The sequence below is a fragment of the Tetranychus urticae genome, chromosome 2, assembly GCF_039701765.1.
Source record: "Tetranychus urticae isolate SD_2017Ah chromosome 2, NJAU_TeUrti_SD_1.0, whole genome shotgun sequence".
Classification (NCBI taxonomy): domain Eukaryota; kingdom Metazoa; phylum Arthropoda; class Arachnida; order Trombidiformes; family Tetranychidae; genus Tetranychus; species Tetranychus urticae.
In genome coordinates this window covers 14,035,797-14,059,358 of record NC_142959.1, presented here as the reverse complement: position 1 = coordinate 14,059,358, position 23,562 = coordinate 14,035,797, and the positions used below count along the sequence as shown (strand labels likewise).

At 31.6% G+C, this 23,562-nt stretch overlaps 3 protein-coding genes across 8 annotated transcripts; all 3 read right to left on the bottom strand.

Annotated features, from left to right (window-relative positions):
* Positions 1 to 1,101: 1,101 nt before the first annotated feature.
* Positions 1,102 to 5,165, bottom strand: LOC107371506 (putative cytochrome P450 4ac1). Its single transcript, XM_015939613.3, has 3 exons — positions 4,356 to 5,165; positions 2,780 to 2,892; positions 1,102 to 2,384 (listed from the first exon to the last, which is right to left on the bottom strand). The coding sequence occupies exons 1-3, from the start codon at positions 4,675 to 4,677 to the stop codon at positions 1,128 to 1,130; spliced, it is 1,692 nt and encodes a 563-aa protein (XP_015795099.2). The 5' UTR covers positions 4,678 to 5,165; the 3' UTR covers positions 1,102 to 1,127.
* A 1,761-nt stretch (positions 5,166 to 6,926) lies between these two features.
* On the bottom strand, positions 6,927 to 9,687 carry LOC107362192 (putative cytochrome P450 4ac1). Its single transcript, XM_015929212.3, has 3 exons — positions 9,001 to 9,687; positions 8,765 to 8,877; positions 6,927 to 8,638 (listed from the first exon to the last, which is right to left on the bottom strand). Exons 1-3 carry the CDS (start codon positions 9,299 to 9,301, stop codon positions 7,346 to 7,348), a joined length of 1,707 nt encoding a protein of 568 aa, XP_015784698.2. The 5' UTR covers positions 9,302 to 9,687; the 3' UTR covers positions 6,927 to 7,345.
* A 142-nt stretch (positions 9,688 to 9,829) lies between these two features.
* On the bottom strand, positions 9,830 to 20,892 carry LOC107362159 (tyrosine-protein kinase transmembrane receptor Ror). 6 transcript variants are annotated; one of them, XM_089267899.1, is made up of 10 exons: positions 20,785 to 20,892; positions 19,845 to 20,118; positions 17,793 to 18,072; positions 17,370 to 17,723; positions 16,827 to 16,908; positions 16,459 to 16,759; positions 15,688 to 15,877; positions 12,095 to 12,328; positions 11,306 to 11,885; positions 9,830 to 11,215 (listed from the first exon to the last, which is right to left on the bottom strand). In XM_089267899.1, exons 2-10 carry the CDS (start codon positions 19,914 to 19,916, stop codon positions 10,126 to 10,128), a joined length of 3,183 nt encoding a protein of 1,060 aa, XP_089124025.1. In that variant the 5' UTR covers positions 19,917 to 20,118; positions 20,785 to 20,892; the 3' UTR covers positions 9,830 to 10,125. The 6 variants fall into 6 exon arrangements, with proteins under 6 accessions (XP_089124025.1, XP_089124026.1, XP_015784663.2 ...); XM_089267900.1 differs by lacking the exon at positions 19,845 to 20,118 and having other exon boundaries at positions 10,015 to 11,215; positions 20,785 to 20,814; XM_015929177.3 differs by lacking the exon at positions 20,785 to 20,892 and having other exon boundaries at positions 10,015 to 11,215; positions 19,845 to 20,471.
* Between the last annotated feature and the right edge of the window lie 2,670 nt (positions 20,893 to 23,562).

The following is a 23,562-nucleotide window of genomic DNA, read 5'->3' as shown; positions in this document are numbered from 1 at the left end:
TGTGCTTTAATAGCATTTTACCTTTATTTGTTACCCAAATAGCTCAAGCTACCCAAATTGATACTCAAACAAAAATTTAATGATTTGTTTGAAGAACATTCGTTATTTAATTGATCAACTCGATTTTTCTTGTATGTTCTATCATATTATATGATAGCCCATAATAAAATCTGCTGTTTAGTCATAAAATGATGGCTGTGGGTGCTGTCATTCTCGAAATATCGAGACTCAAATCTTTTAAACAAATGGCCAAAATCAAGCGAACTATTGATGATTTGCAAAAGTTTTGTAAGTTCTGATGTTTAGAACAAATGTTTAAGCACGAATTATAAGTTTCAGCACTCTAACTCTACCAGTTACAGATTGCGGGCAGTTTTACTGGAAATCGAACTAATCTCTTTTAACGAACGTTATATCGAGCAGAAAATTTTATTGTTCAAATAGAGTTCATTTTCTGGTTGTCTATCAAAATTGACATATGGATAATGAGTTTCACATAAAAATTCGCTTTCATAATTGAATAAAATACGATCGAAGTTTAAACTTCGACCTCAATTTTCTCGAAAACTATTGATGACAGAAATTAGCTATTAGCACTAAATTACTGCTTAAAAGCAGCGATTCTCAACAATTACACTTGTTAGCTCAAAGTTTTTGTCCATATTTCTTTGTGAAGCGGTTTTTGTTTCCTAGTTTCATCGATTGGCAACTTACTGTAAATCTTAATTTAACGTTCAACTTATGCAAAGGTTTCTGCGGAAAATTAGTCGTAAATTGTTTCGGTTTTAGCTAATTGTTTCATTTGTGAACCTTTTAATATTTATTAGGGTATCGCACGGAAATTATTAATAACAGCTAGTCTAATCGGTTTGAATAGAAGACAGTGTGTAAACCAATAGCAACATTAATAGGCTAAATATCAATTGCTAATGAGGTACAAATAATAGGAAATAATGATATACACTAGAAATTTTTTCGAAAAATAGTTTAATAGTTGATTTATAATAAGCTTTGTTAAAGTCAGTTTTTATATTTTTTAGACAAAATAATGTTATGTAGCTAAAACTCGTATGAAAATAACGTCTTAAATAATGTTTCCGAACATATTTATGTTAAATTAAGATGCTTTATTCTTGATTTAAAGTTCGAGGTAAAAATTTGATTTTTAGACTTTCAATTGAACGATATGTACCAAGAAACGCTGTTTCTATTTCATCAAACGATTGACAGTTTTCGAGACTAAATCTTCTAATTACTTCTGCAATAACGACTTTGATCTCTCTCATCGCTAGTTTCTGTCCTAAACACTGTCTTTGTCCAAAGCCAAACGGAATGTAAGCAAGCGATGGTCTGTCAAAACTATTTTCAGTTAAAAATCTTTCAGGATTATATTTGGTTGGTTCTGGCCAATGTTTTGGATCTCGATGAATATAATAGATACACAAGGCGAGAACACTTCCTTTCGGAATAACCTGACCTTCGTCTGTGATCAGATCTTGATCCAATCTTCTAGTAATTGTATGAATCGGTGGACAAAGTCGAAGACTTTCTTTAACACAACAATCTAAATATTTAAGAGACTTTAAACTTTCTTCATTATAATCAATAAACTCTTTAGCAGTGAACCCGTTCTCAACTAATTCTTGATAAACTTTATCCTGAATATCAGGATTAGCGGCAAGATTGAACATAGTCCATGCCATAGAACCAGCAGTAGTCTCATTTCCTGCAAAGAGCGCACTATTTGTCTCTTCAAGAACATCCATAACAGTAAACTCGAAATTTTTCTTGCCAGACTGACTTAATAAATGTAAATCAATTAGACAATCAAGTAAACTGAATCGAACTTTTGGGTTAAAAACTTTTGGGTTGATGCTTCCTGGTACATGAGTTGTTTTCTTGACATTTATCAATGAAGTAGGAAACGATCGGATGTATTCAGCTGCTTGTTTTGATCTTTTACCATCAATAGTGAACCTAAATATAAAGTCGAACCAATAAAGTGGATTTACTGCTTTAATCAACATCATCTCAAGAGCAACGTCTATGGCTTTTCGGTATGACCAACCAGGCGAACCCTTAGTTCCACTCTCTATTCCCAATGTAATTTCACATGTCATATCCATTCCCGTTTCTTGAGTGAACTTTCTTGTGTCAACTGGTTCATCAATTATATTCTTGTTCACTAAAATATTTACTCGATTATGAGCGACTTTGGATATAGTTGGAAGATAGTTAGCCAGTGCAGCATGATGATAACCTGGAGCTAGCAGCTTTCGTCGACCTTTCCATTTGGTTGAATTTTGTATAACTAAGCCATCACCAAAAAAGCTTCGAGCTACATCAGGACCAGGTCCCTTCTCTATTGTTGCCGGTGCCAGTTTCTAAGCAAGAACAAACATTAAATATTAATAAAATAAACCTATCAAACATGATGTTAATCTGCATGTCGATGGATGTGCTCGAGCTAACCTGAATGATAACATATTTATTGTTGGATCGTTTTAAGGCGAATTGTGCATTCTGTTGCAATGTTTTTCAAAGCATAGTAAAATTCCCTTCACTGATCATTGCAAAGACCGGCAGTTCGATATCTAACACGGCATTTTAAACGAATGTTTTTATTTTATTTAGTCAAAAAATTAAATTGATTGTGTGCTCAACGCAATCAACGATTGCCTAGCTATAGCAAGTCTCCTAGCTAACATGTACTTTATACTAATGCTTAACATGCTTAACGATTGATTAGCCATTAGCAGTGCATATGAAATAAACTTACCAGCAAAATACTGTGATCTGTTATAATGACAATAGGAAACCAGGAGACCCAAAAGACCATCAAACCATTTCCATGAAGAAACCTTTCCATTTTATCGACACAGCTTTTCAACCCTTCAGTCAAATACAGATTTAAAACATTATTATATGAATGCATAGATGGAATTGAGAGTTAAATCAAAGTTTGAAGTAAGTTGCCAATCGATGAAACTAGGAAACAAAAACTTCTTCATAAAGGACTATGGGCATAAGCTACGATTTAGAAGTCAAGATTTGAAATTTGCTGGTCTCTAGCAGTCATTTGGTGCTAATAAAAAATTTCTGTCATCAATAGTTTTCGAGAAAATCGAGGTAGAAGTTTAAACTTCGATCGTCTTTCATTCAATTATGCAAACAGATTTTGTTGCGATACTCATTATCCATATGTCAATTTTGATAGACAACCAGAATGTACACTTGATTTGAGCAATAAAATTTTCTGTTCGAAATAAAACAGATTAGTTTGATTTTCCGTCAAACTGGCCGCAATCTGTAACTGGTTGAGTTAGAGTGTTGAAACTTATTATTTGTCGTTAAATATTTGTCCTGAACATCAGAGCTCACAAAAGTTTTACAGGGCATCAATAGTTCGCTTGATTTTGGCCATTTGTTTCAAATCTTCGAGCCTCGATATTTCGATAATCACAGCAACCACAAGCATCATTTTATGACTAAACATAAGATTGTATTATGGGCTATCATATAATATGATAGAACATGCATGGAAAACCGAGTTATTCAATTAAATAACGAATGTTCTTCAAACAAATCATGAAATTTTTGTTTGAGTATCAATTTGGGTAGCTTGAGCTATTTGGGTAACAAATAAAGGTAAAATGCTATTAAAGCACAAATCTTCTGATGTTATTGAAGAAGATTCACTAATTAACTAATCAGTTCAAATTTTCTTTGGTATTTAGTTGAATCATGTTATAGCCCATAATAAAATCTGCTGTTTAGTCATGAAATGTGACTTGTGAATGCCACCATTGACGAAATATCGAGGCTCAAAGAATTTAAACGAAAGGCCAAAATAAAGAAAACCATTGCTGGTTTGAAAAAGTTTTGTGAGCTCTGATGTTTAGAACAAATGTTTACTGGCGAATAATAAGTTTCAACACTCTAACTTAACCAGTTACAGATTGCGGCCAGTTTAACGGAAAATCAAACTAAACTCTTTTATTTCGAACAGAAAATTTTTTTGTTCAAATGAAGTTCGTTTTCTGGTTGCCTATCAAAATTCACATTGAGAAAATGAGTTTCACAGAAAAATCACCTTCCATAATCGAATAAAAGACGATCGAAGTTCAAACTTTGACCTCAATTTTTGCGAAAACTGTTGATGACAGAGATTTGCTATCAGCACTGAATGACTTCTACAGACACCCAAACTTTTAATCTTGTCTTGTATTTAAAAGTTTTGTCAGTAGTTCTTAGTTTTTAATCATTTTACTTCGACTTTTTATTGTAAAGAAGTAGCTAATAAATTTTCATAAATTGGAATATAATAGAAGGCAATTGTATTGAATTGTATTTACCTTGTCCAAATTGATTGTTAGAAGTAAATGGAGGTGGAAGTAAATCACCTAAATGTCCCATTAACCAATTACCAGGTTTTTGAGGTAGTCTTTTCAAGACGATTAACATACGGATGAAGGGAATCAATTTGATCAATAAATAACCGATCAAAGTAACAACCAGTGAAGTTATCAAATTGTTAAAGTTAACTGTTGAATAGATCGGTTTAAGAAAATGTTCCCATGAGTTTGTCACTGATACAATTAAGGGTAAATTAGAAGTATCATTTGATGTAGAATGGGTAACATTTTGGGTTAACATATTGGTTAAAGTTTCATTCATTTTGACTATTAAGTTGATTTAGGCTTGATTTGTTGAATCCAATTGATTGTCATGCAATATTTACACCAATCAATTAACGGTTCACAGTTGAATAAAAATACATCACACATGCAAATGAAAATAAAGCAATAAATAATTTGATGAGATCAAAGAGTAATTCAGTTGAAATTAGTTATCTAATTGTTTTAAATTGTAAGACAAGGTTTATCCATATAAAACAGGTAATAATCATTTCGCTGGTTTCAACGCCTCTTCAATTCCCATATAATCACATGAAATTATTATGAAACAATCAAATATTTGATTTTGTTGAAAATTTAAAATTAAAATCGATTGTTCCGTTGAACCAAGTTAAGTTGAACCAACATTTCATTTTCTTTCAAAACTATTGGTCAACCAAAACAAAAATCTTTAACGATCTTTAACTTGTTTTCATTCATTTCTGATTGAAAAACGAGAATGAAAACAAGCTAATTGAATTAAATCAATCAAAATGAATAATCAGACCTTGAACAAGGAAATTCTTAGTAAAAACTTCCCATAAAATGTACTAAAAATAGCCTCTAAAATTGAAACTAAATACTGATTGAAACAATGGTCGAGCCATTAAGACTACAAATTAAGACAATGACGGTTCTATCACAATTAAATTGTCCTCTTATAATAAATTGTTGACGATGTACTTCAAGAACTAAGTCAACTTTAATTCAAGAAATGTTTGCTTCAATGTTCCATACAAGTTTCACTTGTATCTGTTCATGTTGCCTAACTTTTCTCATGTAAATTTCCCCATCGGCTATTTTGATTTCCTGGTCATTATATTGTTTCTGGTCACGGATTCTCAATGGATGTTGTTGGGTAAACCAGAAGATTTTACCAGAAAATTGCATTCGAAAATATGTAATTCTTAAATTAAATTATCCAGTCTATGAAATGATCGCAATTGGCTTCAATCGTCTTTCGAAAAAGTTATATAAAAATCCATTTTCATGGAAAGTTTGTGACTTTGAGATGAAAATGATTCCATTTTCTCACCTTTTAACCCGAAATGGGATTCTCCTTTGATATAAACAAATGATAATATAATGACCTATTCGGTATATTTTTACATGCCAATTAAAGAACATCAATGAAACAATCTAACGGTGTTGTAGCCAAATAATCATTAGATTGTTGAAAAAGATACGAGCTTAAAAATACTTTGTCTCATAATTTTTCCGAATACGTTATATTATCAGTTAGGGACTTTCGTTCGCCTATTAACTGTTGCAATAAAAATCTATGCTTAATGAAGCTATCTAGTGACATCACTTAATCATGAAACTCAAATGTAAAATCAACATTGAAAATTTCAAAGCGGTTAATGAACATCAGTTAACCAGGATGAGTGTACCTGAAATTTTTCTGGTTTACGAACAAGAAATGTTGAAAAAAGACATTAAAGTGGACGACTATTTATATTTCAAGTGTTGCAATTGAAAGGGAAAATTTAAAATTTTATTGACATTGAAACACTTTCCATCAACAAGTGTTATCCCATGTAATATAAGATCAAGTTATTTGGATGAACAGCAATTGCAAACCGTATACGTCAATTGACTTTAAACGAAAATAACATTAAATTTTCTGCTTCTCATTTATTAATAGTCGATCAAGTTGCCTTTAAATTGTAAACAATTTTATTCAAATTAAGAAAATACAAATGGTTAGATTCACCGGTTGAACCTAAATTATACCTAATACCTACATACATAAATTTAGTCACCCAATGAAGCATCTACATGATCTGATTGTTTCATTATCATCAATCAGTTAATGTATTCCCTTGAATGATAACTTTATCTCTATGCTGTAGACTTTATTTTTGCTACTGTAATGTTTGATAATTTGATCTGTTATAACAATAATGAACCTTGATACTTCTACCAGTAAATCATTTAATTGGTTTAGCAGTTCAAATAAACTTAGAGCTACAAATTGTTGAAGCTTACTGTGGCTCATCAATACTGAATTTATTATATCTACATGAATGATCACAAGTTTATCAATTATTAAGAATTTCAATATCTTTATTATATTTTCCGCTTAAGACCAATGTTAACTGTCCGGATTTAAACCATTAATACTGTATATCAATATAATGAAAATTATTTTACTGCTATTATTATCAATCAATTATGCTTTATAAAATAAATAATAGACACAAAATTTAAGAAAAATTTTTTATTTAAAAAAATATGAGCCAAGAATGGACTACATTTATCTTGAATTGAATTTTTCTGACGAAAGTGAGTTGAGTTTTCCATAGAGCCATTGGTTACTCCTTACGATTTTTACTTTGCAGAATTAACAAATAATATTTCTTTTCCATTTATTATCATGACCATTTAATTTTTGGCATTTCGATGAAAACGACTTTTCAAAATGCTATAAATCACACTAAGAACAGTTATCAGTACTCGATTCTTTCGAAGGGTTGAAAGATATGAGAAGCTTCTCTAATTTTAAATCTTGATTTTTCTCTAATTGATAGATTTTTTCAATGAAATTGAGCACCTTTTTCTCTTCGCAATCTTCGAGTTTTGACAATGATGATTAGGATGAGCTTGATGACATAGAGACTTTGAACAGTATATAACTTTAGTTTAGATAAATATTCATGAGTCAGTCATGTATGATTAGATTCTATCTTCATCTTTAAGCTTTCTTTTTGATTCACATTTCTTGGAAAGAATTTGATTTTAAGACTTTCAATTGACCGATATGTACCAAGAAAAGCTGTTTCAATTTCATCGAACGATTGACAGTTTTCGAGTCTAAATCTTCTAATTACTTCTGCAATAACAACTTTAATCTCTCTCATCGCTAGTTTCTGTCCTAAACACTGTCTTTGTCCAAAGCCAAACGGAATGTAAGCCAGCGATGGTCTGTCAAAACTATTTTCAGTTAAAAATCTTTCAGGATTATATTTGGTTGGTTCTGGCCAATATTTTGGATCTCGATGAATGTAATAGATACACAAGGCGAGAACACTTCCTTTCGGAATAACTTGACCATCGTCTGTGATCAGATCTTGATCCAATCTTCTAGTAATTGTATGAATCGGTGGACAAAGTCGAAGACTTTCTTTAACACAACAATCTAAATATTTAAGAGACTTTAAATTTTCTTCATTATAATCAATAAACTCTTTAGCAGTGAAACGATTCTCAACTAATTCTTGATAAACTTTATCCTGAATATCAGGATTAGCGGCAAGATGAAACATAGTCCATGCCATGGTGCCACCAGTAGTCTCATTACCTGCAAACAGAGCGTTATTTACTTCTTCGAGAACATCTAGAGTTGTGAACCCAAATTTTTTATTATCACATTGGCTTTGTAAATGTAAATCAATCAGACAATCAAGTAAACTGAATCGAACTGCTGGGTTATAGGCTTTTGGGTTGATGCTTCCTGGTACATGAGTTGTTTTCTTGACATTTATCAATGAAGTTGGAAACGATCGAATGTATTCAGCTGCTTGTTTTGACCTTCTACCGTCGATGGTAAAACGAAATATAAAATCGAACCAGTAAAATGGATTGATTGACTTGATGAGCAGCATTTCAAGAGCAACGTCAATAGCTTTTCGATATTGCCAACCAGGTGAACCTTCTTTGCCACCTTTAACTCCTAATGCGATTTCACATGTCATATCCATTCCCGTTTCTTGAGTGAACTTTCTTGTGTCTACTGGCTCATCAATTATGTGCGTGTTTACTAATGTATTAACTCGATTACGGGCGATTTCAGATACAATTGGAAGATAGTTAGCCAATGCAGCTTGTTGATATCCTGGAGCTAATAGCTTACGCCGACCTTTCCATTTGGTTGAATTTTGAGTGACCAAACCATCACCAAAAAAACTTCTGGCTACATCAGGACCAGGTCCCTTCTCTATTGTGGCCGGCGTCAGTTGCTAAAACAAAATAATATAGTTTAATTAATTGAATGTTTTGATTGAACTCCCGAAGAATTATTTCAAAAAAGTGGAGCAGAAGTTTTCGTTCAACTAACCAATGTAAAGATTGTTATTATTACTTACGAATAAAATACTGGGGCTTGTAATTACAACAATAGGATACCAGGAAACCCAAAAGACCATCAAACCATTTTCATGAAGAAACTTTTCCATTTTATCGACACAATTTTTCAGACCTTCAAATATAACAAAATTACAAATTAAATGATTGAAGTTAGTGTGAGATTGTGTTAGTACATGTGAATGAGTTTCAAATTGATCTAAATGGTTTTAAGTATACAAAATTGTTCTTTATTTACCTTGTCCAAATTGATTATTTGAGATGAATGGAGGTGGAAGTAAATCACCTAAATGTCCCATTAACCAATTACCAGGTTTTTGAGGCAGCTTTTTCAAAGCGATTAACATGCGAATGAAGGGAATCAATTTGATCAATAAATAACCGGTCAAAGTAACAACCAGTGAAGTTATCAAATTGTTAAAGTTAACTGTTGAATAGATTGGTTTAAGGAAATGATCCCATGAGTTGGTCACTGATACAATTAAGGGTAAATTAGAAGTATCATTTGATGTAGAATGGGTGACATTTTGGGTTAACATATTGTTCAAGTTCCTAATATTTGCTTTTGCTGCGCTATTATGGTTGAATTGAAAGTACTAAAAACAAAGATACAAACTAGCACTCGGTTTGAGCAAGATTGTCACGTATGTACATGATTTACCCTGATCATTTGCTATTTTGAATCATCTTTCTGCCTTTAATTGCTCACTTGACTAGAAAAATAATACATTTTAGCGTTGCTGTCCAGTATTATACGAGTTAGATGCAATGTAGTTGAAATTATCATTGCAATTATGTTAATTATCCACGAGATATTACAATGTATTGAAATCGGTCAAGAATTGTTAAGAATTAAAATTCGGTTAGTAAACAATATCATTAAAGGGTGCAATCAAAATAAGTGTTTTCCCTTCAAATGTATATTTTTGAAAACAAGTTTACTTCAATTACTTTAAATTACTTCCCATTAAATGTAAAGCAATCGATTCTGAATCAATGCTATTGAGTAAAAAATTTATAATTGTATAAATTGAGCTACTGGAAATTAGTGTGGACGTCAGTTGTAATTAATAATTGAAAATCAACTTTTATGCCGTTGTCTTCGAAAATAACATTTATCGAGTTATGATTTACGAGCTAGAGAAATATCGTCGGACAAATTGAAGTAATTTAAATTGAAATCCCAAAAGATAAAAGTTGTTACACTGACAAGTTGTGAGTAGAAAGTTTCTTTCAGAGTAACATGAAAGGGTTTTTTGAGAAATTCAAGTTTATTTAAAAAAAGATGAAGGTTCGTTGGATGATAAACCTCGAATGGTTTTGATAATCTTTGCTTGAACCAATTTATAAAATTAAATTTCTGCTAATTAAATGCACTATTGTGATGACCTTTGAATGTATGGCCTGTCATTGTTGGAATACTTCGATTACTTAAATTTGATGGTGAATTTGATCCATGATTAGTTGTTATAAAATGATGCTGATTTAATATGTAAGGTGTTTGATTTTGATGTCCATTAAAATGTTGTTGAATTGTTTGATGATTCATAACTGGAAATTTTTGTTGTGTAAGTAAAGGTGACCCAGCATCTTTATTTTGTCGTACATTTGTTGTTAATCCGTAATGTTGAGATAATGAAGATGATGAATGCGGCGATGATGACGATGTTGGTGATTGAATCAGATGATGGTGAAGATTTTGATTATTATTAGCAACAGTTCTTCCTTCTCTTCCATCTCCTCCGATTCCTCCTGATGAACGAGATCCTAAAGTTAATGAAAGTTTATGTTGATTGTGAAGTTGCTGTTGTTGATGATGCTGTTGATGCTGATGATTATGGTTATGATGATGAGGTAGAGTTGAGCCCATTAAATTGATACCAGAATGACTAGATGAATGACTACTAGCTGAAGGTAATGTAGTTGATGCAATGGTGTTACTGTAAACTGCTTTCCAATTTCTCAATCTTTGGTGAAGTTGACTAAAAGAAGGTCTTTGTGCTGGATTTTCAGTCCAACATTGATTCATTAGAGAATAAATGTTTGGTGGACATTCAGATGGACAGGGTAATAAATGACGACCTCTTATCATATCAATTACTTGTTGATTTGTATAACCATAATAAGGTTGTAATCCATATGAGAATATTTCCCAAAGTAAAACACCAAATGACCATACATCTGATTCAGTTGTAAATTTACCATATAAAATTGATTCAGGTGGCATCCAACGAACTGGTAATAAAGATTTTGAATGAACACGATAATAATCCGATGCATAAATATCACGAGATAAACCAAAATCAGATATTTTTACAGTTAAATGGTCAGAAACAAGACAATTTCGAGCTGCTAAATCTCGATGAACATAATGATGACTTCCAAGATATTCCATACCAGCACCAATTTGAGTTGAAATATGAAGAAAATCATTTATATCTAAAACTCGAGGTCTAAATTGACACAACAAAGAGAGATAGAGACAGAAAGTATAATTAATATTTTTCTTGAAGAAAAAATTGAATAAAAAATCAATAAAATACCTTGTTCCATCTTTATTAACCATTTCACTACCTGGAGAATGAGTGATCAAATATTCATGAAGATCACCTTCTGACATAAATTCAAACATCATACACATTGGTTCCTCTTTAAAACAAACACCAAGAAGACAAACAATATTTGGATGAATTAAATCTGCCATTAAATCAGCTTCACGTTGAAAATCTTGTCGAGTTTTCATATTAGCATCTTCTTTCAATGTTTTTATGGCAATAGGTACAGTATCATTAAGTGACATAATCAATTCACCTCGATACACTTTACCAAAAGCTCCTTCACCTAAAACTTCAATAAATTTTAAACAAGATAATGGATATTCTGTTGCATGCGATTGCTTTTTAGGTAATAATGAGTTCATTTCAACTGATCCACTTCCACCAACACCATTTCGACTTGATTGTAAATTTGATATTGAAGATTCACTTTGACGTCCAGAATTAAATTGAGGACCAGAAGATTTAGATCGAGGTTTACGTCGAAGGCAACATAAAGCTAATAAAAGTATAAACAGGACTAGGGCACCAAGACTTGGAACAACAATGTAAACCCAAAAATTGTCAACTGTAAATAAAATAAAAAATGGATAAATATTAAAACAATGATCTTAAAATAGAGTTATAAATGAAATTCAAATGCTCATGAAATGAATAATAAATATGTTATGATAGGAACAAGATACAATATTGAAATCGGATTCAACCAATCTTCAGAAAATGTCTTCAGTAATGGGTGGCTAATGAAAACAAACAATCATTCCTTAATGTACTCACCACATTGAGGTACATCACAGTAAACTTTTTTCATCTCTGGCTCACGAATAAAACACCAAGGTTGAGATTCCATTCCACCAGGATTTCGACAATAATTATGTCCACCAATAAGCTCAGGATAATCAGCAGTCTTATAAAAAACTTGTTGATGCCAAGGAGCACAATCAACTCCAGTTACTGTTCGTGATGTAGTTCCTCGATAATTTTCCCCATTATCTTGATAACATGTATCATCTAGTAAATAATGATAGATAATATGAAATAGATCATTTATAATAATAATAATGCATAATTATTAGATAATTTTTATATTAGAAAAGGAAATATTTTTGAGTTATTAGATCAAGCATTTCTAATTAACTACATGTACAATCTATTTCTAATAACATAAATGGCTAGCTCAAAGTAACAATGGATCAAACTGACAATTGGGTTTGCAGTAAAGTTGAAACATAATTAATGAAGCTGCATTTCATTCAATTTATTTTGGCCTTTGAATGAACAAAAGTAGTTTAATTAGTTATTCCTCGCAGCATGACTTTATATTATCTTGACAGCAAGAAATACACATTGAGAGTTTGTAGCACCTTTTAAGTTGAATTAACAAGATGAAGATGATCGTAAATTTCTATCTGCCTTCTACAATAAATTAAAAACATATTAAAAGACTCAAATTACTGATGAAATCCATCGTCAATGTGAAAAATTAAATAAAATGAAGTTAAGTTCGAATTTTGAAAGCGATTTCATTGTGAACCTTCGATTAGAGAAATCGTATGGTTCCAGTTCTTACAGTATGGTTTGGTTCCAACCGTCAAAAGATTAGATTTATTTTTGTAGCACTTGCGCTGAGCAAAGCGAAGACTAAAATCAGCTCTGATTCAGCTCTGATTTTTTGGTTAAAACCCAAAAAAAATTGGACAATCAATTGTTAACCTTTGTTATATCAGCACTTGTCATATATCTAACTCATATACCTTCAGAAATATTACCCTGAAAATAATTTACTATAGATAGACTTAAAGTGTACCTAAATTTGATTTGAGTTCGGACAAAACCTTGGCTTTATATTTTAGTTTAATATTATAACTGTATTAAGACGCATTATTAATCCTTTATTTCATTTGAAATTTACTAATGTCATTAGAATAATTAGAAAAATTACAGAGAACACAACCAATCAACTTGACCATTTTTTCATTATTCGATCAACAGTGAAGTACAAACTAATTTCGATAAATTGTGAAGCGAAATGATGACAATTCCAAGAGTCTCAGATACAGCTTTGTTATCGGCTTTGATAACTAATGGATCTAATTGAGATCTGATTTTCTCGTGTAAAAGATGTGTGGCATGAAAGTGGAAAATTGGACATTTGATAACTAATTTATTGTTTGATTCTCATATACATGTTAAGTTTCTTCAACATTTCTCGATTAATAAAATCAATTAATGAAGTACATCTTTCGGAATAAGGTTTGAAAATGCATTTTCAATCAATTTGTCATAAGTAGTTTTTTCCACCCTAGGGAATGGGGGTTTAGTCTTTGTAAAACTTCTCGCGAGGCATTTTAATTCAGCGATGAGTTCCATATGATCGCTCCAACTCTTTGGTTCTGTTTCAAAATCTTTCACTCCGAAATTGTCGCTGACAAAAATGTAATCCAATTGGTTGAATCCACGTGTAGGGGTTTTTTGTTTGCTTGCTGGAGTAAGATTAAATTTTTTCATTATTTCTTTCACATCACGATCATGTGAAGTTGTCGTTCCACGAACGAGAGACCTCAAGTTATGCCTCTCCCCAAGCACTCTTAGATACTGCAGTTACCTGTCTCTCCCTGAAGAGGTAGAAAAAATCATTTAGGCTTCCTCGTGGAGAAATTCGCTTATCACTAGTTATAAATGATAATTTATGAAACCAATTCTCCGGCAAAGGAGAGATTCAGACTCAATAATGGTGGTCTGAATTTCTTTCCCATGGTTTCTAAATTCCACTCCACTCTCTCCTGGAGGAGAGATTCGCTTATAACTAGTGATAAGCGAATTTCTCCACGAGGAAGCCTAAATGATTTTTTCTACCTCTTCAGGGAGAGACAGGTAACTGCAGTATCTAAGAGTGCTTGGGGAGAGGCATAACTTGAGGTCTCTCGTTCGTGGAACGACAACTTCACATGATCGTGATGTGAAAGAAATAATGAAAAAATTTAATCTTACTCCAGCAAGCAAACAAAAAACCCCTACACGTGGATTCAACCAATTGGATTACATTTTTGTCAGCGACAATTTCGGAGTGAAAGATTTTGAAACAGAACCAAAGAGTTGGAGCGATCATATGGAACTCATCGCTGAATTAAAATGCCTCGCGAGAAGTTTTACAAAGACTAAACCCCCATTCCCTAGGGTGGAAAAAACTACTTATGACAAATTGATTGAAAATGCATTTTCAAACCTTATTCCGAAAGATGTACTTCATTAATTGATTTTATTAATCGAGAAATGTTGAAGAAACTTAACATGTATATGAGAATCAAACAATAAATTAGTTATCAAATGTCCAATTTTCCACTTTCATGCCACACATCTTTTACACGAGAAAATCAGATCTCAATTAGATCCATTAGTTATCAAAGCCGATAACAAAGCTGTATCTGAGACTCTTGGAATTGTCATCATTTCGCTTCACAATTTATCGAAATTAGTTTGTACTTCACTGTTGATCGAATAATGAAAAAATGGTCAAGTTGATTGGTTGTGTTCTCTGTAATTTTTCTAATTATTCTAATGACATTAGTAAATTTCAAATGAAATAAAGGATTAATAATGCGTCTTAATACAGTTATAATATTAAACTAAAATATAAAGCCAAGGTTTTGTCCGAACTCAAATCAAATTTAGGTACACTTTAAGTCTATCTATAGTAAATTATTTTCAGGGTAATATTTCTGAAGGTATATGAGTTAGATATATGACAAGTGCTGATATAACAAAGGTTAACAATTGATTGTCCAATTTTTTTTTTGGGTTTTTAAACTTTTGTGATTTAATTAGTTTCATCATCAATAGGGTTAATTCAATTTTCTTGCGATTTCAAATATCGATCCAAAACTTTCAAAATCCGTTTACAACAAAATTGTAAAGCAACTTTTGCTTAAATTTAATCTATTATATTAAGGAAATCATGAATTACGCTGACAGACGAAGAGTGTAAATAAGCTATTTTGCGTTTCTGGTAGGCAAATCTGGTAGGTAGGTTTCTGTGATTCTTTACTATTAAGACAATTTTACATATCCTTCTAATCCAACTATAAACTATCAACCTGAATAATCAAAAAGAGTTTTTCCTCCAAAGTCAATAGTAATAGATACGGATTCTGCAGTTTTCCCTGTCAAACACTAATTTGTCAGTAACCTAAATTTGGAGAATCTCCTGCCTATTTTTCGTGGATTTAGTTTAATCATGGCTTTCAAGCTGTGCAATAATTTTCCATACAATCCTTTTAGTTTGGACACAATCTTTACGCAAAATTTACATGTTTTGACATTATGTATTTTATGTATGTACAGATATAGATGTATAGATAAAGTCAGCATACCTTGGATGACTTGGACAACATTTGGTACTCCTAATCGTACACAATCAGCACTTTCTATCGAGCCTGATGGTGCCAATTTTTCACAAGCAGGCAATAAATTTGCTTGACCAATTAAGGGATGGCGCTTAGCAATGGTATACTCTAAGTGACATATTTGATGTTCCAACATTTCACATTCATCTCGGCAAACCTGCAATATTAGAAAAATACAAAATTTTAGTTAAGACACAATAATAGAATAATTGGAAAAGTAATTAAGTCCATCATGGGCTATATGCATATGTATTTTAGCTGAGAAAAGCAACTAATTTTAGGTTTCAATCTGAAACTAATTGTTTAATTTTCAGTAAGTCATGTTTGAATGGAGAAGGACTGATGTTCATCGGAAAAGTTTGTTTGTGGTTGTAAATTGTTTTCACGTTTCTCTGTTTCCCTCAAAGTCACTGCACAATCAATTTCATCTTTTCTTGACAGTCTTCTATTTAATGCATGAGATACGTGACACAATGTTAAAAATATCCCCAATGCGATTTACGATCGTTTAATTAGAATCAAGGGAGTTCAAGTTAAATACTCATTCAAAATGACACACTCTAGCTTGACTTTCCTAAAGCCATTAGGATTCCAAGTTAATCAATTTTCCTCATTACTTGCTTCTCTTATTTCCAGCTGACTAATGATCAAGTTTTTTAAGCAATAACTGTCTCTGTTTTACGATTAAACTTGATGATGAATTGTTGAGAATAACGTTAGGTTATACTCGAACCTTACCTGTCTGGGTTTATGTTGAAGTATATGATGAAGATCTTGACTACAAAGTGGAAATATAGACAAACAAAGTGAAGGAATAGCGAATCGATGACATTGATGTGATATGTCTCTAGAAGATTTGATAACAGTGAAAACTCCGACAATCTTTCCTTCCAATATATCTTGACTGCCCTCAGTTTCAACATAAATTGTTTGATTTCCAATAACTTGTGAACAAACAGTTCCTCGATAAGGTTCACAGAAATTTGTCTTCGCCTTGTCTTCGACGTCAAATTTATCAATGTAACCAGGAATAATGCCGCTAAATCATAAGAAAAGATAGTAAAGAAACCATCAGTAAACCAAAGAATTGGTATTTGAAGTTTTACCTTTCAGAGTTCAACTGTGGAAATTCGGGAACAACTTCATCATCAATGGTAGGAATGACCCCGAGGTGGGAAGAAATATCATCTGGAAGAAGAAAAGGAAGATAAAGAAATCAATCAATCTAAAGCTGAAAAATTACATGAAATTATTTACCAGTGCAAAGTTTACGCAAATGGCAAAAATATTTACAAATGTTTAGATTATGAAAAGCTTGTTGGTTTTTGTAGTCAACAAACCTTAAGAATGCAGGCAACCAAAAAGTCGATATGCTGAGAAAACTGGAAAGACATATGATTCAAGAATAAAACTTATCTTTGTTGTTGATCTTTTATTTTAAATATCAAATAACAATTTATTTGAAAACTGAAAAACCTGAAGAAGCTTTGATTCTAATTTCAAACATGGCCAGAATATTAAACATAATACTTGCTTTCAAAAATCTCACATTCGATGAGATAAAAATGAAACAGGTTGAAGGATAAAATTTCATGACTTTAAAACATTCCAAGGCTTTACAGTACCGAACATGTTGTAAACAAACTCACCTCCATCAACTCTAACGATAGCTACACTTTCCATGGTGTCCTTTCCATTATTGGCTTCACACTTGTAAAATCCTGAATCTAGGAACATAACTGACTGTATTTTCAGTCTGGCGACAGTTTTCTCCTTGGCGGGTTTGCTTTGTTTGATTTCAATTCGTTCATCAGGCTCCAAAGGGGCTTCATTCTTGTACCAAGAAACTTTAATCTTGCCAGGATTACTTTCAAATATACATTTAAGTCGTAAAGTTGATCCAATCGGTTTGGAGTAATTTGATAAGGGCTCCAATAAACGAAGAAAATGTTTCCTACCAATATCAAGTGATGTGCTTGATGAAGTTAAATCTGTCTGGCTGCCTATTTTAATCAATTTAAAAATAACATCATTAGTATATCTATTATAGAATGTTGTTAATATGTACTCACTTTTTTTACCATGGCCGAGAAATTCATCATTATTTCCTTTTCTATCATTAATGTTTGCAGTTGACCCGTTTACAACACCAACTGATTCACCGTTTCCGCCTTTGAAACCTAAAGTAGTTTCAACAGATGTATCGGTTAGCTTGGAGCCTCCAGATGATCCTTTTGATCTGGATTGAGCATTTTCAGTCTTGACTCCAGTTAATTCAGGCAGATCTTGTGGACCAAGTCTTCTTGGATCATCTAATGTCAACGAGTTTACAGCTAAATCACCTGGTTCACCCTAGGATGAGAAATAGAGTAATAAGATTAACAATGTAAGATGTAATTACGATGATAAAGGTTTTATACAAAACATTAGTAACAATCAAAGATGTAAATTAACTGTCAAAAAGAGACAAGAACAAAGAAATTCAACAAAGAAAAAAAAACATCAGTAACACATTGAATACATTTTTGCATAAAAAGTGCGGGTAACTATCTCATTGCTAAGGGGTGGATTAATAATCACTGAAATTATGTAACCAACAGTAAAACTTAAAATAATTATTAAATGATTTATGATATTTACCATTCACAGATAATTAAAATAAATTCAGCAAAATGAGTTAAAGTGACTGAAACAGTAAAATGAAAAACCAAGCAAGAAACTGCTTCTGAGTCAATGTTATAATGATTCAACTCCAATTTTTGCACTCAAATATTTGAATTTAACATTCTCAAACATGTTAACCAGCGTCAAAAAAAGAATAGTCAATTGATGATAATTAAAATTAATTAGTACAACATGTCATTTGTAATTCAAGATTAGACCAAAAATTGAAATCCATTTGTCTTTAAAAAGCTCAATGACCAGCTTCATCTTTCAACCAAACTTCCTCTTTTTCATCTCATTTCATCTCTTGTTTATTTTTGATTTGAGTCCAGAAAGAAAAAGTTAAACTTGATCCTTATGAGACTCTTTTCCTATCTTCCTTCATCATCTTCTCTTCTCTTCTCTTCTTCTTGTTTCTGTTTACCATCTTCATCATTCAAACAGACCGTTAACTGTTTTGCTTATTCAAAGCAAAAAGGCAAAGCTTGAAAAAAGCCATTCAAAGTTTCCAACTTATCATGGTCTGTAACACCATAATAAACAGTGAAAACCTCTGGTGAGTTGACCTCGCTTGAGTTGAGTTTAGGCTTATCAGTTGAAAGACTTGCTCATATCTTTTGTATGGGTTTTAAATTGTTAATTAATGTTTATAAGGCAATGTTTGGTTCACTGTCAAACTATGGACCCACTGCTGGTAAGACTACAAGCTAACAAGACGAGAGACTTTACTCCGTGGCTGTTTTTGGCCTAACAACCAAAAGCCATTGGTATAATCAAATTTCATCGTTCAAGGTTTTGCTTTTCCTTTCAATATTTGGTTTTCTTGTTTCTGGTTAAATATTTTACCAATACCAATCACCAACAGTTGCATTATTATCAACACGTTTTTACAGTCTTATCCACATTTTAGGAGCTTTCAATCACTCAAAATAATCTACAGTTTAATCAATATTTGAATCTTGAGCTATCAGTCAAGCTTGCATATTGAAACTGGTACTTCAAATGATTAGCTATCAATAAATTTTAGTCCTTTCCCCATTTTGCTGTTGAAATTTAATGGTTAATATTGGTTTACCGGTAAAAACAAGTGAGTTCACATAAATCTAAATCCATATTCAACAAGTTTATGCTTGAAAACTCCGGCAAATTAAAACTTGAAATGATTAAGTTGATTAAACCTGATTTTACAATACAAATGAGCAACAATTTAAATCAGATGGAGAAGATTATAAAAATAAAGTCACTTTAATCATGATTAACCTGGGTTTACTGGTAAACATAAACTGTGGTTTGATAAACTGCATTTCAACCTGAAAATGATGATCTGGTTAAGATTGGACTAGATTATTAACCCATCACGATTGTATCAATCTGATTAATCATGGTTAAGATTAATCTTGGATTGTCGACTTAAAAAACAATTTAAGTGTTGGATTGAATTATTTTCATAAGTTACTTACCGCTCGGGCAAATGTTGAAAGACTTGTTATTGCTAGAAACAATGTAATATGAAATAAATCACTTGGAACCATTTGAATTTGATTAACTGGTAATCACATATAACAAAAACTGATTTAAATGGTCACTGAACGACATTTGGTGGTTGAACAAATTGAAATGGTTTCCATAATATTCACAATATCAACAGTAAACACAGTAATAATCATTGGTGAAAAGTGAATGTAAAAATGTTAACATCATCTTTGATTGTTGAATTTACTGGAACCAATAGCACTAATCCATTTTGATGAAGCAAAATTAAACTTGAGATGATTATAATGCAAAAAGTAAATAGTAAAGTAATTCAAATTGTAATCATTGTGTTGATCAATTAGGCACAGGCAGTTGAATAAACGTGAAGATGTAAGTTAGGAAAGGCCAATGTTTACATGACTCTATGTTTAGCTGAGTTTCTTGAGTTGAACCAAATTGAAAACTAAAAATCATCTTATACTGTGGCTAATAACTTGACTTAAGGATGATAAAGTAAGAGCAAAGAGCAAAGAGAGTGAGAAAGAGAGGCAAGAAAACTGAGAAAGATGAGAAGATGAAAAGTGAAGAGAAAGAAGAGAAGATTGAGAATCATCAATTTTCAAACATATGGAGAGTTGTAACTCGCCTTTCCTTATTTATCCTTCATCCGCCTGTTTTTCAACGAAAATTTGATTTGACAGTGAAATCTAATTTGAATTCAACTTTACAATTGTACTTAAATCAATCAAACAATCAATCAATTGTTGAATTACTCTAAACAAAAATCCAAATACAAAATTTAAGTCTTCATTTTGTTTAGTCGCTAACAAATAAGTTACTTGACTTTGTCATTTGATTGACTTGTAGCAAATAAAGACACAAAAGTAAAGCATTTTGTTTAGTTTGAGATAGTTTCGATGATTTTACCTTTAAAGTGTTCATTTGTCACACATCTGAACCACCCACAGATTAATCAAATAGCTGAGATGAAAATTAAATTGTTGCAAAACTAATAAATGAAATGTACTTTTACAAATTTTATGCACAAAAAATTACAAATTTAAGTTTTTTCTGTCCTTATCCCAATGCCATCTATCGACAACAATACACAATAATAATTTAGCAATTATTTGTTCAATTACCAGATGAACTGAAATAATCAAATATGAAGTTATTTCGAATGGATAATCAAATTAAACTCGATTTTGTTTTAACTGATTAACAATTATTATCATTATGCATGTAAAAATCTCCATATCGTACTAACAGTTACAATGATTGCGGTATTAACAACATTCTTGGCCTGTTAAATAATACGGATTCATCAATAATAATTGCAGCAACCGACATTGACTTGCTTCCTCTATCATAGACAAAAAATAACAATTAACCAGAATCTAATCATTTTCTGAAGTTTAATATTTCTTTATGAAAAAATTATAACCAAACAGCATGTAACTCGGCGAATGGATTGATCATTATTCCTTTTACTCTTTGAACTTTACGATGGACTTACAATGGTAACGAGTTTTTTGATAGATGACCAAATTATATTTTTATATTTGAAGCAAAAAAGGATGTAAATATGATCAAAAATATCCTCGAAAGTTGACCTAAAAAGCTTAAAAATTGGCTATTTTAGAGGAAAGGAGTAAAATTTTTGTGATCCATCAGTCAAATTGGTAAATGCTTACTTCTTGATCAAGAAAGATCTGAACAGAATTAAGGAAGCTCTCATGATTGATTCACTCAATTCAATTATTCATTTTGATTCAATATTTGTGGCTATATTTGTGTTAAACAATAGATTGAACATAATCTGTTTTATAGCAGAGAGTAAAGATAAAATCTTATCCAAACAGGAATGGCAATAAAGATGAAAATATCCAAATATTGGTTCGTAAATGTAACAATGTACCAAAAATGTAAACAAAAAGGTCATTTCTTATGGGAAAACAAGATAACCAGCATTCAATAAGAGCTGATGATTATTTAAATTTTGCTTTTGAAATGAGATTTAACTTCATCAATTAGTAAAACAATTCAGCAATTATTTTCTTAGCCTTGGGTTAGATTTTCAATGATTTTGATTCTCATCTTGATTAAGATAAAGTCTGATTTTTCAAAGCTTGGAAAATTAATGTCAGTAAATCGAAACATTCAACCATTCATTTGCTTTCATTAAGATATGATTACTAAAATACTATCAATTCAATTGTCTTTAACTGGATCAAATTTAGCTCTTATAGTGATCAGTAGATGGCATTTTTGATTCCAAAGTCTGTGAATTGATCATGAAGTTCAACAGACACATTAGTTTTGTCAGTTTAATCAACAGCAATATTTAATAATGTAACAATGTACAATGTTGGTTTGAATTAGGTTTCTCACACTGGAAGATGTAAATATCTTAACCATGATTAAGCTGTAAACCCACGTCTCAGTGCTAATAAATTATCTTAAATCTAAGGTTTGACACAAAATTGATGATTGATAAGATTATTTGGAGGAAATATTAATTCCAATATAAATCAAGTTGATTTTTTGCTTCCCAAATTTTCAATTTCAACCATTTTAACAGGAGAAACGTCTTGATAAATGCTGTTCAGATGCATTGATACAGTCAACGGTTGAGATGGCTAAGCAAATGTTGAACATCAATTGTGATAATCGTTTGCTTAAGGTTATGTTTCGATTCGGAGATTTAGGAACAATTTAATAAATTGTTGATTGGCGATCATAATAGTTTCATTGTTATCAGAGTTTCCCTTTTATCAACCCTTGTTGAATAATTTATGGTTAGTGTATGTGTTTACATTGAAAGTTACCAGAAGTGTTCGGTTATGATTAAATTAAATTACAAGGAACCCAAAAAATAGTGGGAAACTGACAGACTGATGAGGATGATGAAGATGATGATGGGAAGAAACCAGAGATGATTAATAAATAAACATTATAAAAGTACATTATTTATAAAGTGATGAAGGAGATACAAAATGATGAGGATGAAAAGGATGAAAATTGAAGCTAAAATTGGGTTTAGTGTGATGAGGAAAGACAATTATTTGATTAATATTTTAATTGTTTCGCATTTGTTAATACAATTAGTGTTTAAATGTTGATCAAGACTCAGGTAGCATCTTTTAATGGCTTCACTCAGCAACATAATTGTATTTGCTTTTACTTTCAACCTTTGGTTCAACAATCAACAGTTATTCAACATTTGTTGTCCAATTTTACTCGAGATCAAATTATGATAAGCTTCATCTCTATGTTATACTTGGGTTCAATTATAACCCGACCAGCTGGTTTGATTACTCGAGTATAACAGCTAATTTGAGGTCAACATTAAAGGTTAAAGCTTATCCTGTGTCACGAACCTCATTGTTAAAGCAATGCATTTTTTGTAGCTTATCAAGATTGGTCCAAGCAAATGAATCCAGCTTTAAATTAGATAACAATTGATTAAACTCGAGTTTTGTCTATTTCGCAGTTTATTGTCTTCATATTTGATCGATAATATTGTTATGATGAGACAATGACCATTAGTTATTAAGTTATTAGTTAATCGTCTATTTTTTGGATTGTTGATTAAAAGCGATATTTATCTCTCTAGATGGCGTTGTGTTCTGGTCCTTTTTTCAATAGAGTTCATTACTCCGCCTAGTTTTGGCTTCCATAGGCTATTTTGACGCCATTTTGATC